Source organism: Stigmatopora nigra, chromosome 18 (genome assembly GCF_051989575.1).
Source record: "Stigmatopora nigra isolate UIUO_SnigA chromosome 18, RoL_Snig_1.1, whole genome shotgun sequence".
NCBI lineage: Eukaryota > Metazoa > Chordata > Actinopteri > Syngnathiformes > Syngnathidae > Stigmatopora > Stigmatopora nigra.
The window spans coordinates 308,815-322,368 of record NC_135525.1 but is presented as its reverse complement, the minus strand read 5'-3'; the positions used below and the strand labels follow the sequence as shown (position 1 = coordinate 322,368).

At 40.3% G+C, this 13,554-nt stretch overlaps 1 protein-coding gene across 2 annotated transcripts in view; it reads right to left on the bottom strand.

Moving 5' to 3' along the window:
• Window positions 1-306: 306 nt before the first annotated feature.
• Window positions 307-13,554, bottom strand: part of mbtd1 (mbt domain containing 1) — a 91,070-nt gene continuing 77,822 nt past the window's right edge. The window contains exons 15-16 of one of the 2 annotated variants that reach the window (XM_077739353.1): window positions 4,737-4,808; window positions 307-524 (exon numbers count right to left, since the gene is read on the bottom strand). In XM_077739353.1, the coding sequence (XP_077595479.1) occupies window positions 322-524; window positions 4,737-4,808 (275 nt within the window). In that variant the 3' untranslated portion in view covers window positions 307-321. The remainder of the gene's footprint in view (window positions 525-4,736; window positions 4,809-13,554) is intronic. The other variant, XM_077739354.1, reaches the window with a different exon arrangement.

Below are 13,554 nucleotides of genomic sequence, written 5' to 3'. Positions count from 1 at the left end.
ATGCACACTCAGATGTCTCACTTTTGTTTCCATCTCTCCCCTTATATTTGAAACGTACATTAGAATCAGGGGCCCTCAAATTTAATAAAGCAATAGAAAATATGTGTAAGGTCAGAATGGAGTAGGGAAACAGTCATTCTCTTTGCAAGTGAAAATTACAGAAGACTGTCTTTTCCTCTTTATTTGTGCGTGAATTTGGGAATGTCAAATGGCAAACCTGACATATTCTGATAGTGGCCAGTCAAAGCCGAGAATTGAATGATATTGCTGCATGATTTTACAAAGCCTGCTCAGATGGAAGGCAAAACAAACCTAAGACAACTATAGCAGATCAGTTGTGGTTTGATTCAATAACCTGTCAATGATGTTACCTGATTTATGTGTTTGGTGGAGGTGAGTTCGGAGATGGAGGTGAGTCGCCCCCTCAACTTGGTAAAAGGGTGGACTTTGCTCTTCATCCCCTGAGAAGCTTCTTCTCCGTCCTGCCTGACTGAAGGATCGCCGACCAACCGGAATTTTCCTCTCTAAACATAGAGCCAAAACTTATTGCACACAAGAGTTAACGTCGAGCGTAACATGTAGCATGAGTTCTACATTCTTGCAGATACCCACGGCCAATTTACGATGGTTCACAATTTACTGATACAGTGTTCCCTCTGTAATCGCGGTTAATGGTTAATTGTTCACTTTTCATACATATTTTCAATATGCTGTACTTTTTCCAATAGTTTGCAAAAGCACTATTTCAATCAATGTAAAAACATGATAACAGTTTAATTTAAATTGTTCTACGCATTTTTTTAAGCTGATACGAATTGGTGTCAAGGCAAGAAAAACAGGGAATACTGTCCCATTAAATATCTAAGTTAACTGCTCCTGGGACAGCAAACACCACAGCACTGATCTCTCAGCACCAGATTGTCAACTGTGAAACACGCATATACAAATGTAACGCTATACAAATAAAATTGAATTGTACATTGATGTTATGCAACATACATCAACATAAGTTGTAAGAATCCTCAATATATTTTAATATATGGGTAGAATTGATCATTTCTTTAGTTTATCCACACATCTTTGTGTGATTTAATAAAGTTCAATGAACTTGTGCTTCCATTGTTCCATTGTTTACACAATATTTACATTTTTACTGCAAATGAATAAAGGCATACCTCTACTTACGAATACCTCTAGGTACGAAAGTTTCAGGTATTTTTTTTATACGCAAATGAGTGACTTGAGATACAAAAAAAAAGATCCTGGTATGGAAATACCTCAAAAAGTAAATGCATTTCCTTATCCATTATTTTTTAATTCCCCTAATAAAAACTGTACAAATGCAACATCGTACATGTTTTCACACACACAGACAAACAGAGCACACGTAAAAGTCAAAAATGTACTACAAAGTAGACGGCTTCGCCCTGGTAGAACGGACTTTGGCATCATCTGGCGGACAAACACGGGTATTACACCTATAACGGCCACGGAGGCAGATATTTCAGCAGTGCAAAGCACATTTTCATATGCTTTATTTATTGTAAGACATTAATAAATGATTTCCTTAGAATTTTCTCACAATTTTAAAGGGTTAGGTGGTAGTTGTGGGCAGACCGTAGAACAAATTAGAGAATTTACAAAGTACACCTGTACTTAAAAATTTTTCAAGTTAATAACATTTCAAACATTTATTTAAAGTCCACATTTCACATTCTGTATTATTAAAAGAATGAAAATTGTATATTAACTATTTCCAATTTTATACTGCTTTTAAGCTATTCTTACCAACACATTCTTATATTGGAGTTTTAGAAGGGAATACATAATGAATTACCGTATTTACTCGCATATAAGCCGCCAGCACGTATAAGCCGCACCCGTAGTTTCCTTGGAATTTTTTAATTTACAATTTCTCATGTATAAGCTGCCCCCGATTCCTAATTTTCACCTACATATTCATGGTTTTAATATGGAGTACAAATGTGTTACTCTGGGTAAAAATCATCACAAGTGGAATTTCTGAAACACTGTATGAATAAAAAAACATTATTAGGGTCAATATCATAAGGAAGTTAATATGCCTGTCTTTGTAAATGCCAAATATCAAGTTATTCAATTTGAAAAAAGAACTAAGTCTATCTTGATGAGAACCTGATGCTTTCGAATTACAGAAATGACAATTTTCTAACCAGAAGTCTAAAATGTTGTGCCAGCCATATCGCTTGTAATCTCAACATATCTTTCAATGGTTCATATTGCTCCAGTGTTGTCACTTTCGAACAAGAAATTAGACGGAAAAAAAAATCCAAGGTATTATTTTATTTCAAAACCAAGGCTATTTGGGTCTGGTGAAAAAAATGTATACGCTAGCGCCCCGACCTCACTAAGATGGCCCCGCCCTGAACTTCCTAAGATGGCCGTGCCCCGAGCGGGCAGTGACAGAAACGTTTCGCGTTCTGTGCAAGATATGTTTTTTTCATGAATTTCATTCATAGACGTCAAAATAAATTTAGTTTAGCGTTTTATTTGTTTATCTTTTCTCTATTTTGAAAGAAATTACCGTATCGGCATTTGCTTGCGACATGACATCACGGTAAGTGCAACGGCGCTATTTTGTCGTTTCTTGCAAGTCGTGTTTTTATACGCATATAAGCTGTAACCTTGATTCAGTCATCATTTATTGTCCGGCAAAAGTGGCTAATATGCGAGTAAGTATGGTATACAGCTTGCCAGAAGTAAGCATATTACCTTAACTATGTCACCCTAATGGGGATGGTGGATGGGTGTGTTTTCTTTCAGTCTGTATGGTTTGTATGTTTTGCCTGACGTTCCCTCCCGGCTCCCCTTCATTTGTCTGACTTAGGTGTTTGTGATTTGTCATCAAACCGTGTCTGGTTATTTAAACCCTAAGTTTTAGGCATGCGAGGGAGTTTTGTTTTCTGTCCACGTGGGTTAATGTTTGCCTCTTTGTCGGTGTGCATCTCCCCTGTTTAGTTTTTATTTTGTTAACTTGGCCCCAGTTTTGATAATTTTAATGATTATTTTGAAATCCTAAATTGTGCACCAGCACTTTGCTCTTGTTTTTCTGCTTGCCGCTAATGGAATCAACTTCGATTCGGAGCCGAAGGCTTTTCACGACAGAATACTTCCACTGATGATGAACACAGCGGGAAACTCTGGGATTCCTTTTTTTTCTTTTTACAGAGTATTCCGTGGTGTCGGTCCATTGTGAACTCCTTGTCCACGGACGCTTCACCGGACACATTGTCGGCAAACCCTTACTGCGGTTTGCGTTTGGTTATTTATTGTGGTCCTCCGCTTGGTGGTCTTCCCGAGAAGCCCAAGTAGGGGTTTTCAACGGCCCATTACTCCTCCCCACGACACGAGAGCAGCGTGCGCGCTAGCGGCCAGGCCGCGCCATTCGCCCGGAGGCAGTGGCGTGCACCGCGGCAAAGAGATATGGCCAAACTCTCAGGCTGGCTCCATGCTCTTCAGTGCTAGATTCCGGGGGCCACTTTCAAGTGGCAGAATCCAGTGGCCACTTTCAAACGACAGGCTCCGGTGGCCACTTTCAAATGACAGGCTCCGGTGGCCACTTTCAAAAGACAAACTCTGGTGGCCACATTCAAGCGTCAGACTATGGTGGCAGCTTTTAAGTGTGGGACGACGACAACTGCTTTCGGGCGTTGGACGACGACAGCTGCTTTCGAGCGTGGAATGACGACAGCCACTTTGAGCGTGGAACGACGACGACGGCCGCTTTCGAGCGTGGAACGACGACGACGGCCGCTTTTGACCGTAGAACGTCGACGACGGCCGCTTTCGAGCGTGGAACGACGACGACGGCCGCTTTCGAGCGTGGAACAACGACAACCCCTTTTGAGCGTGGGACGACGACGACCCCTTTTGAGCGTGGGACGACGACGACCCCTTTTGAGCGTGGGACGACGACGACCCCTTTTGAGCGTGGGACGGCGACGACGGCGGCTTTTGAACGTGGGACGACGACAGCTGCTTTTGAGCATGGAACGACGACCACTTTTCAGCGTGGAACGACGACGAAGGCCGATTTCATGCATGGGACTACGACCGCTTTTGAGCGTGGGACGACGAGACCCCTTTTGAGCGTGGGACGACGACGACCCCTTTTGAGCGTGGGACGACGACGACCCCTTTTGAGCGTGGGACGACGACAGCCGCTTTTGAGCGTGGGACGACGACAGACGCTTTTGAGCGTGGGACGACGACAGACGCTTTTGAGCGTGGGACGATGACGACCCCTTTTGAGCGTGGGACGACGACGACGGCGGCTTTTGAGCGTGGAACAACGACGACGGCGGCTTTTGAGCGTGGGACGACGACGACGGCGGCTTTTGAGCGTGGGACGACAACGACAGCCGCTTTTCAGCATGGGACGACCCCGCCGCCGCTTTTGAGCGTGGGACGAAAGATTTCAATGAATTTAAATATTTTAACATATTCTAAATTTTAAAAAAAATGCACCCTGCTCCAGCTTTATGGAAATGAAGGAAAATGTTCCTAAGCCAAAGAACAGCAAGGAGCCATTTTAGGCAAGAGGACCATCTTTAAAGAAAATACCATTTTAGATGTATTTTTAAAAAGTATTCAATATTTATAAAATCTAAACAATTAAAATTGCCCCCATCAATCTGCCTACCCACACTCACAGCAAAAGTGTCAAGGAATACAAGTGATAGAGAAACATTACTCACTTTTCTTTTGGCCTTTATATTGCTGGGCTTTTTTCTTCTGTCTAGGAAGTGACTGAGATATTTCTCTGGTACCTGAAAGAAGATAGTGATCATTTGTTTAAATTATTTTCTTTTGTGCAAAAGAGAGACTGCACCTCGTCGCCAGTCAGTCGTAGGGCACACACAGAAACAGAACCATTCACAATTACCAATTGGTAATCGAAATGACAGCCAAAGTCAAGCTAAAGAACCACTGCATCAGGTAGTGGCTTTCACGAAGATGGCGCCTGAGAATTTTATTATGCATTCTGCCATTGCTATTCTTATTAGGTTTTAGTTTTTGGCATCTGTTCTCCCTTTGATTTAGACCACAGGTGTCAAACTGATTCCAGAAAGGGCCAAGAAGTTGCAGGTTTTCCTCCCTACTGAAATAAGCGCAGACAGTTAGACGAATGAGGAGGTCTGCTGGAAGCAGCAGCACCTGACTGCAATCAACTGATTACAGTTGTAAGAGAATAGATTGGTGAAAAGATGTCGTCTTGGTCGGTTGGAACGAAAACCTGCACCCACTCGGCGCTTTCTGGAATGAGTTTGACATCTATGATTTAAACAGCAAGATTTTGTTTAGCAATTTTTGTTTGTATATTGTGCTACTTTTCACAATGTCGTGAATTAAGATCAATTTACCGAGTTTTTCCGAAGAGATCTCACAACATTCTTGTTCACTTTAATAGCTGCCTTAGTCTTTTCTATAGGTAGTGGAGCAAATAATTATTTGGTCAGCGGCAAATTGTAATTCTGTTTTAAAAAACATAACAGAAGGCCGTAATTTTCATCCTAGGTGCAACTCGACAATGAGAGGTAAGGGGGAAAAAAAAACAATCATACTGCATGACTTTTAAAGGATCCATTTTTTTTACACCCAACCAGATCCACCTTTCAAAATATTTTTATCTCTTTACCTATGTATTATATGCTCCTTAAATTTATAGGAAAACCACTGATGTTGACGGATCAGTTCAACTCCATTCAGGGAATGAAGACAAACTCATTCATGGTGCAGCTCTAATAATCTTCATAGCAAAGACCAAGACTGTTAGAAAGGGAGACTACATGGATTATTAGGCCTCTTTTCATCTCTCAACATTGTAACCTAATCATTATACAATTTTATGCATCGATAGATGAAGCTGCTGAAAAAGAGGACAAAAGTGACTGGTATGAAGAGCTACAACAGACCCCCTCCAAGGGTCCACTGCATGATACGTTGGTGATCTTGGGTGACATATTTGGGTGACAATTCCAAAGTTTCTGCTGATAATGACAGCTGCAGAAGAGCTTTAGAGATCCACAATTCACATCCCTGGCACAATAGGATAACGCATGACCATTTGCCAACGAGAGGTAATCGATACTCCCCGTATTAGCAATGCCATTCGCGTTGAATGACAGAAAAAAAAACACTGAAGAAAATGCAACGCTCCGTCCAGGGCTCGTAGATACTCTGTTATACACAAAAGAGATGCGCCAAAATCATAAATTGCCTCTCATGTCTTGGCCACTTGGCTTTCTCGTATCTCGACATTTGTCTCGTATTTAGAGATAAGTATTTGCTCAAAATTTTACACGTATCTCGAAATGCTCGTATGTCGAGGTACCACTTTGTCTTTTCCTTAGCCTAGCCTAGCATAGCCTAGCCTAACCCGACCTAACCTGAGCTAACCTAAGATAAGCTAAAATAAATAAGATAACCTAACCTAATGTAGGGGCACTCGTATGTCAAGGTATTGCTACACCAAAAAAAGCCATACAAACTCAGCGTCTGCATCGGAAAATTCATGATTGGCTGGTTGATGTCACTAGATGACGCCACTAGATGACTAATGTCGCGATATTGTCCGCAACTACAGCTGCGTCACTACGGTACCGCATCGGCGATCAACAGAACTCTTATATTGTTGTTTCCCTCTCAACAACGAAGCAAGCCATCTCTTAATAGGTCTACTTGTTGTATGCCATGGATATTCGTATTGTCGGTGGATTGTAGTGTAATGTGAGAGGAATTCGTCGTTCGCAGTTTGCTGCTGTTTGCCTAGCTACAGAGCCGCGTCTGTCTGTGGTCCGTTTTGTGTGGTTCTCCTGAATGCTTCTTTCAATTAGTTCATTTTTAGTGGTTTATAGTTATTCTTTAGGAATTTAGAATTTGGAATCTTACTGGATGAGTTACTTATTGGATGAGTTGGAACTTTGAATTGCTACCAACAGCTTTGTTAGGTACTGCAACATTATTCTTATCACGGAAACACGGCTACACCAGCATATACCCGACGCTGCGCTATCGCTAGCTAGCTGTACGCTTTTTCGGAACGATCGTTCCAAAGAACTAACAGGAAAAAGCAAAGGCGGTGGACTTTGCATGTTCATTCATAACGAATGGTGTTGTGACAGCAAGATCATTGACACTCACTGTTCTCCGGATTTGGAGCTATTGGCAATACGATAGAGGCCATACTTTCTACCAAGGGAGCTAACGGTCATCATAGTAACGGCTATCTATATACCTCCAAATGTGAACGTCAACATGGCTCCCGACCTCCTGCTAACGGCTGTAAACAAACAACAGCTCGACCACCCTGATGGAGTCTTTATTGTCACTGCTTTTTCTCAGCTGCAGGACTGTTTTTCCGCACCAACTGGGAACTTTTCGAACACAACGACCTCCTGGACTATACGGAAACTGTACTCGCCTACATCAGAAACTGCATTGACAACGTTAGTACAGACAAACGGATGCAGGTTTTTCCTAACCAAAAACCCTGGATGACCAAGGAGAAACAAGCACTCATCAAATGCCGTAACACCGCCTTCAGATTGGGGGACAAGAGAAAGTATAGAGCTGCCAGAGCAGAGCTGAAAAGAGGCATAAAGAAGGCCAAGGCAGCATATACTAAGAAAATCGAGGAGCACTTCAAAGAAAATAACCCAAAGATGTGGCAGGGAATACGACATATTACTAACTACAATAACAATTATATGTCTGTAAACGCAGATGCCTCACTAGCGGAGGAACTGAACCATTTCTTTGCCCGCTTTGAGACTGACAAATCAGACCCAGTGTCAACACTCCCACTACCACCCTGCAACAATACACTGGAGTTTCGGGAACAGGAAGGCAGACTGGAAATGCAGTCTGAACACCAGGAAGGCTGCTGGACCAGACGGAATACCTGGCAAGGTGTCATAGCCTGTGCTGAACAGCTGGCTGGAGTCTTTCAATCGGACATTTTCAACCGTTCCTTGCAACAATCCATCGTTCCAGCCTGCCTGAAATCTGCCACCATCATTCCTGTCCCCAAAAAGACAACCATTGACAGCTTGAACGATTACTGGCCTGTTGCTCTCACGCCTGTGATCATGAAGTGCTCTGAAAAGTTGGTGGCCCGCAACATCAGAAATACAACCCCCCCCCCCCCCAGTTGACCCTTGCTTATAGAGAAAACAGGTCCACTGAGGATGCTATCGCCGTGGCTCTACACACAGCACTGAGCCACCTGGACTACCAGGGGAATTATGTGAGGATGCTTTTCATTGACTATAGCTCAGCCTTTAACACCATAAGGCCAGACATTCTGAAGGACAAACTCTCCCACCTTGGACTATCCTCTTCAATCTGCTGCTGGATAAAGAACTTCTTGACTAACCGACCACAAACTGTTAGACTGGGTCCACATCTCTCTTCCTCCATTACACTGAGCACTGGCTCACCACAAGGCTGTGTACAGAGTCCTCTTCTGTACTTCCTGTACACATACGACTGCACACCAGCCCACCAGTCAAACTACATCATCAAATTTGCCGATGACACCACTGTGATCGGACTCATCTCAGGCGGGGATGAGTCGGCTTACAGAGATTAGGTCGACAAACTGTCTCTTTGGTGCTCGGCGAACAATCTTACACTAAATACCACGAAGACTAAAGAAATAATCCTGGACTTTCGCAAGCACAGCACAGACCTGGCCGCACTCCTCATGAACGAAGTATGTGTAGACAGGGTCCAGTCCTTCAAATTCCTGGGAGTCCATTTCACAGATAGTCTCTCCTGGTCTACAAACACCACCGTGGTAGTGAAGAAGGCCCAGAAACGACTCCACTTTCTCAGGGTACTGAGGAGGAACAAATTGGACACCAAGCTTCTGGCAACCTTCTACAGAGCCACTGTGGAGAGCATCCTGGCATACTGCATTAAAGTGTGGTATGCCGGAAGCACGGCAGCAGACAAAAAAAGCCAAGCAGAGGGTGATTAACACTGCCCAGAAGATCGTCGGCTGCTCTCTGCCATCACTGGAAAATATTGCCAACCCCCGGTACCTCAGCAGAGCCGGGATCATTGTTGGGGACTCATCCTGGACATGGCCTGTTCCAGTTGCTTCTATCTGGCAGACGCTACAGGTCCTACAACAGACATCAGGACTCTGAACCTACAGCAACACGAGACGAGACGACAACACAAATCCCTTCTGTGGAAAAAACTCGTAGTGAGGTAACAGGAAGGTCGTTTGGCGTGGATCTGCCTTCTACAGGCTGACTGAGGGAGGGTAAGTAAGAAGACAGTGAGAGGTCAGTGATACATTTTATTCTTGTTGGCATTGGTGAGGCAACTTGCAGTCGCCGGATTGATGGCGCGCAAGAGGTGATGCGATGTTACCATCATGGCTAACAATTCGAGTGCTAACAAGTCTGAATATGTCATTTAATGGGTCTTGCCTGGGAAGGCGAACTTGTGGAGAAGCACTATCCAATTTCGTCATACGCATGTATACAAGTATACATACATGCATGCATGCATACATACATGCATACATGCATACATACATGCATACATACATGCATACATACATGCATACATACATGCATACATACATGCATACATACATACACATACATATATATACATATACACATATATACATATATATACATATATATACACATATACACATATATACACACATATATCCACATATATACATATATACAAATACACATATACATACCGTATTTTCACGACTATAAGGCGCACCTAAAATCTTTTTTTTTTTTTCCAAAAGCTGACTATGCGCCTTATAATCCGGTGCGCCTTATATATGGATCAATGTTATGTATGGATCAATATTATATATGGATCAATATTATACATCGATCAATATTGAGCCGCGACAGGTCTCGCAGTTTACGGTAAGCAGCCACCGACTCCATTTTTCCCCGTAGAAGAAGTGCGCTGTGCATGCTGGGAAATATTAAACAACGATTCACTTTCATTTGTGCGTTTGTATAAAGACCCTGAAATGGCTCCTATTAAGAGACACGCTCACAACGCAGAGTTTAAACTCAAGGCGATCAGTCATGCAGTAGAACTAGAAATAGAGCAGCAGCAAGAGAGTTTAACATTAATGAATCAATGGTGAGGAAGTGGAGGAATTGTCCCCAAACAGCCAGACAACAACAGCGACACTGACTCGATTAATGATGACCTTGATGAGACGGAGCCGGACGTGTTGGATGGCCCATTCACTGAGATGGTCAATTCGAACACTTCAGAAGAAGTCGAGGAATTCTTAGATGAGGAGCTGATAGAGTGAGCTTTATGTTTTTCTTGTGTGTTTACAGTTATTATCCTCTTGCTTTATTGTTTTTGCACATTACGGGTGTCACTATATTGCGATTGCACTAACGTTTAATTTGCCATAAAAGTATCAGACGGTTTTGTGTGTTGACTAAATGGGGGAAAAGTAAAATATTATGCCTTGCTGTTGCTCAAAGATGTTAAAGATGTGTCACGAAAATGCTTTACCTCAGAGAAAATAATAAATACAGCTGTTTATTCATTTTGGGAGTGAATGGAGTTGTGGAAAGCTTGTTTGTAATCTATTAATAAAGTTTGACTGACCTATCTGACTGTTTTGTTGACATTCTCTTTTGTGCGGCACCACCCAACGGTTGCATAGCGTAACTACAGCCTCTACTGCCGCGCCTTATAATCCGGTGCACCTTATGTATGGAAAAAGTTTTAAAATATGCCATTCATTGAAGGTGCGCCTTATAATCCGGTGCACCTTATGTATGGAAAAAGTTTTAAAATATGCCATTCATTGAAGGTGCGCCTTATAGTCGTGAAAATACTGTATATACATTTATACATATATACATATACACAGATATACATATATATATATTCATACATATATACATATAGATACATACATATATACATATATATACATACAAATATACATATATATACATACCTATATACATATATATACATACATATATACATATACATATATATATACATACATATATATATATATATATACACATATATATACATACATATATACACATACACACACACACACGTACATACACACGCACAAACACACGTACATACACGCGCACATGCATATATACTGTATAAACATATATACATATATTCATATATATATATATACATACATATATTCATATATATATATATATATATATATATATATATATATATATATATATATATATATATATATATATATATATATATATATATATATATATATATATATATATATATATATATATATATATATATATATATATACATATATATACATACATACATATATTCATATATATATACATACATATATACATATATTCATATATATATACATACATATATACATATATACATATAGACATATAGATATATAGATATGTAGATATGTATGTATGTATGTATGTATATATATGTATGTATGTATATATATGTATGTATGTATATATATGTATGTATGTATATATATGTATGTATGTATGTATGTATGTATGTATGTATGTATGTATGTATGTATGTATGTATGTATGTATATATGTATGTATATATATATATATATATATATATATATATATATATATATATATATATATATATATATATATATATATATATATATATATATATATATATATATATATATATATATATATATATATATATATATATATATATATATATATATATATATATACATACATATATATATATATATATATACATACATATATACACACACATACACACAGACATGCAACACAGAATACGAGTGAGGGTTTCGGAAGCTATTGCAACATGCAGCCGCTTTGAACGGCGCCTATGAAGACATATTGTGAATAGGACAATTCGAAACACTCAAGGCAAAGTTTCTGGGAAAGCCTTTAGAAATATTAAAATGCAATTAAAAAAAGATAGAAAAGCAGCAAAAACAAAACGAACAAGAGCGGATGGAGCTACCGCTAGCGGATGCCACATGAGCAGATGCCAACTTGGTTGCAGTAGCAAGAAAAGATACAGACAGATGAAAAAGACTTTGCAGAGCTAGATAAAACTGGAACCACAGTCTTCTACAAGGTGGGGAACTTCTGCAGACTGAGACTATGCAGAACTACTTTTCCAAACATATCCGCACCATTCCTCAGTAGTCTGGAGCTGAAGAATCAACAGTAACAAAATACAACACTCCCAATACTCCCTTTACGGCCTGGTAAGCGCTCACAGCTCTTCCATCTTATCGGGGAGGGATCTCAATTTCCCCATAATAATAGAAGGAATGATTGGTCTGAAGCAGGGGTAGGGAACGTACGGCTCGAGAGCCATATGTGGCTCTTTCCATGGATCTATATTGCTCTCCACTAACCTCTGAGGTAAAATATGGAAATCACTAGTGAGAGCCAAGGCCTGAAATCACCAATAGGAGCGTCACGGCGACACTGTGGCATTGAGACTAGCTCTAGCACCACTTTAATCATCATTTAGGTTTTCATTACTCATCTCATTAATACTGATTGAACAGCAACAGCATGATAATGTTGTCAAAAGAAATCAGAGACTTATTGTAATTAAAAAGTGGTGAAATGACTTTTTTTTCATATTGCACATTTTCATATATTTTTACTTTTAAATTCTGAGAATGGCTCTTTTAAAATAATATTAGAAAATAAGAATAGTTTATGGCTCTCTCAAAAAGGTTCCCGACCCCTGGTCTGAAGCATCACTTCTCCCAACACTTTCGTCCAGCTCTGGATTTACAGCGGCATCGAGGTGTTGCTCTTTCTGCTGCGTATCGTACACAGCTGATCCCTTGTGTATGACAGCGGAGGTATGGCACAATGGTTCCAAAAAAGAACTAGCAGAAAGAAACCAAGCTAATAGAACAAAGAAAGTTGCAAAAACATTAAGCAATAAGTATAACGTACAAAGTAAATTAGAAAGAAATTAATTAAGAAATATTAAAATATAATAAAAAAAAGATAGGAAGGCTGAAAAACACAAAAAAACAATAACAATGGACAGAGCTACTGCCCCCGGCCGCCGCCTGACGGCGCCATCCTGAGGGGGGAAAAAAATTGATTATTGTGACTTCACTTATCGAATTCGCTTATCGCGATTTCACTTCTTTGCGATTTCACTTCTTTGCGATTTCACTTCTTTGCGATTTCACTTCTTTGCGATTTCACTTCTTTGCGATTTCACTTCTTTGCGATTTCACTTCTTTGCGATTTCACTTCTTTGCGATTTCACTTCTTTGCGATTTCACTTCTTTGCGATTTCACTTCTTTGCGATTTCACTTCTTTGCGATTTCACTTCTTTGCGATTTCACTTCTTTGCGATTTCACTTCTTTGCGATTTCACTTCTTTGCGATTTCACTTCTTTGCGATTTCACTTCTTTGCGATTTCACTTCTTTGCGATTTCACTTCTTTGCGATTTCACTTCTTTGCG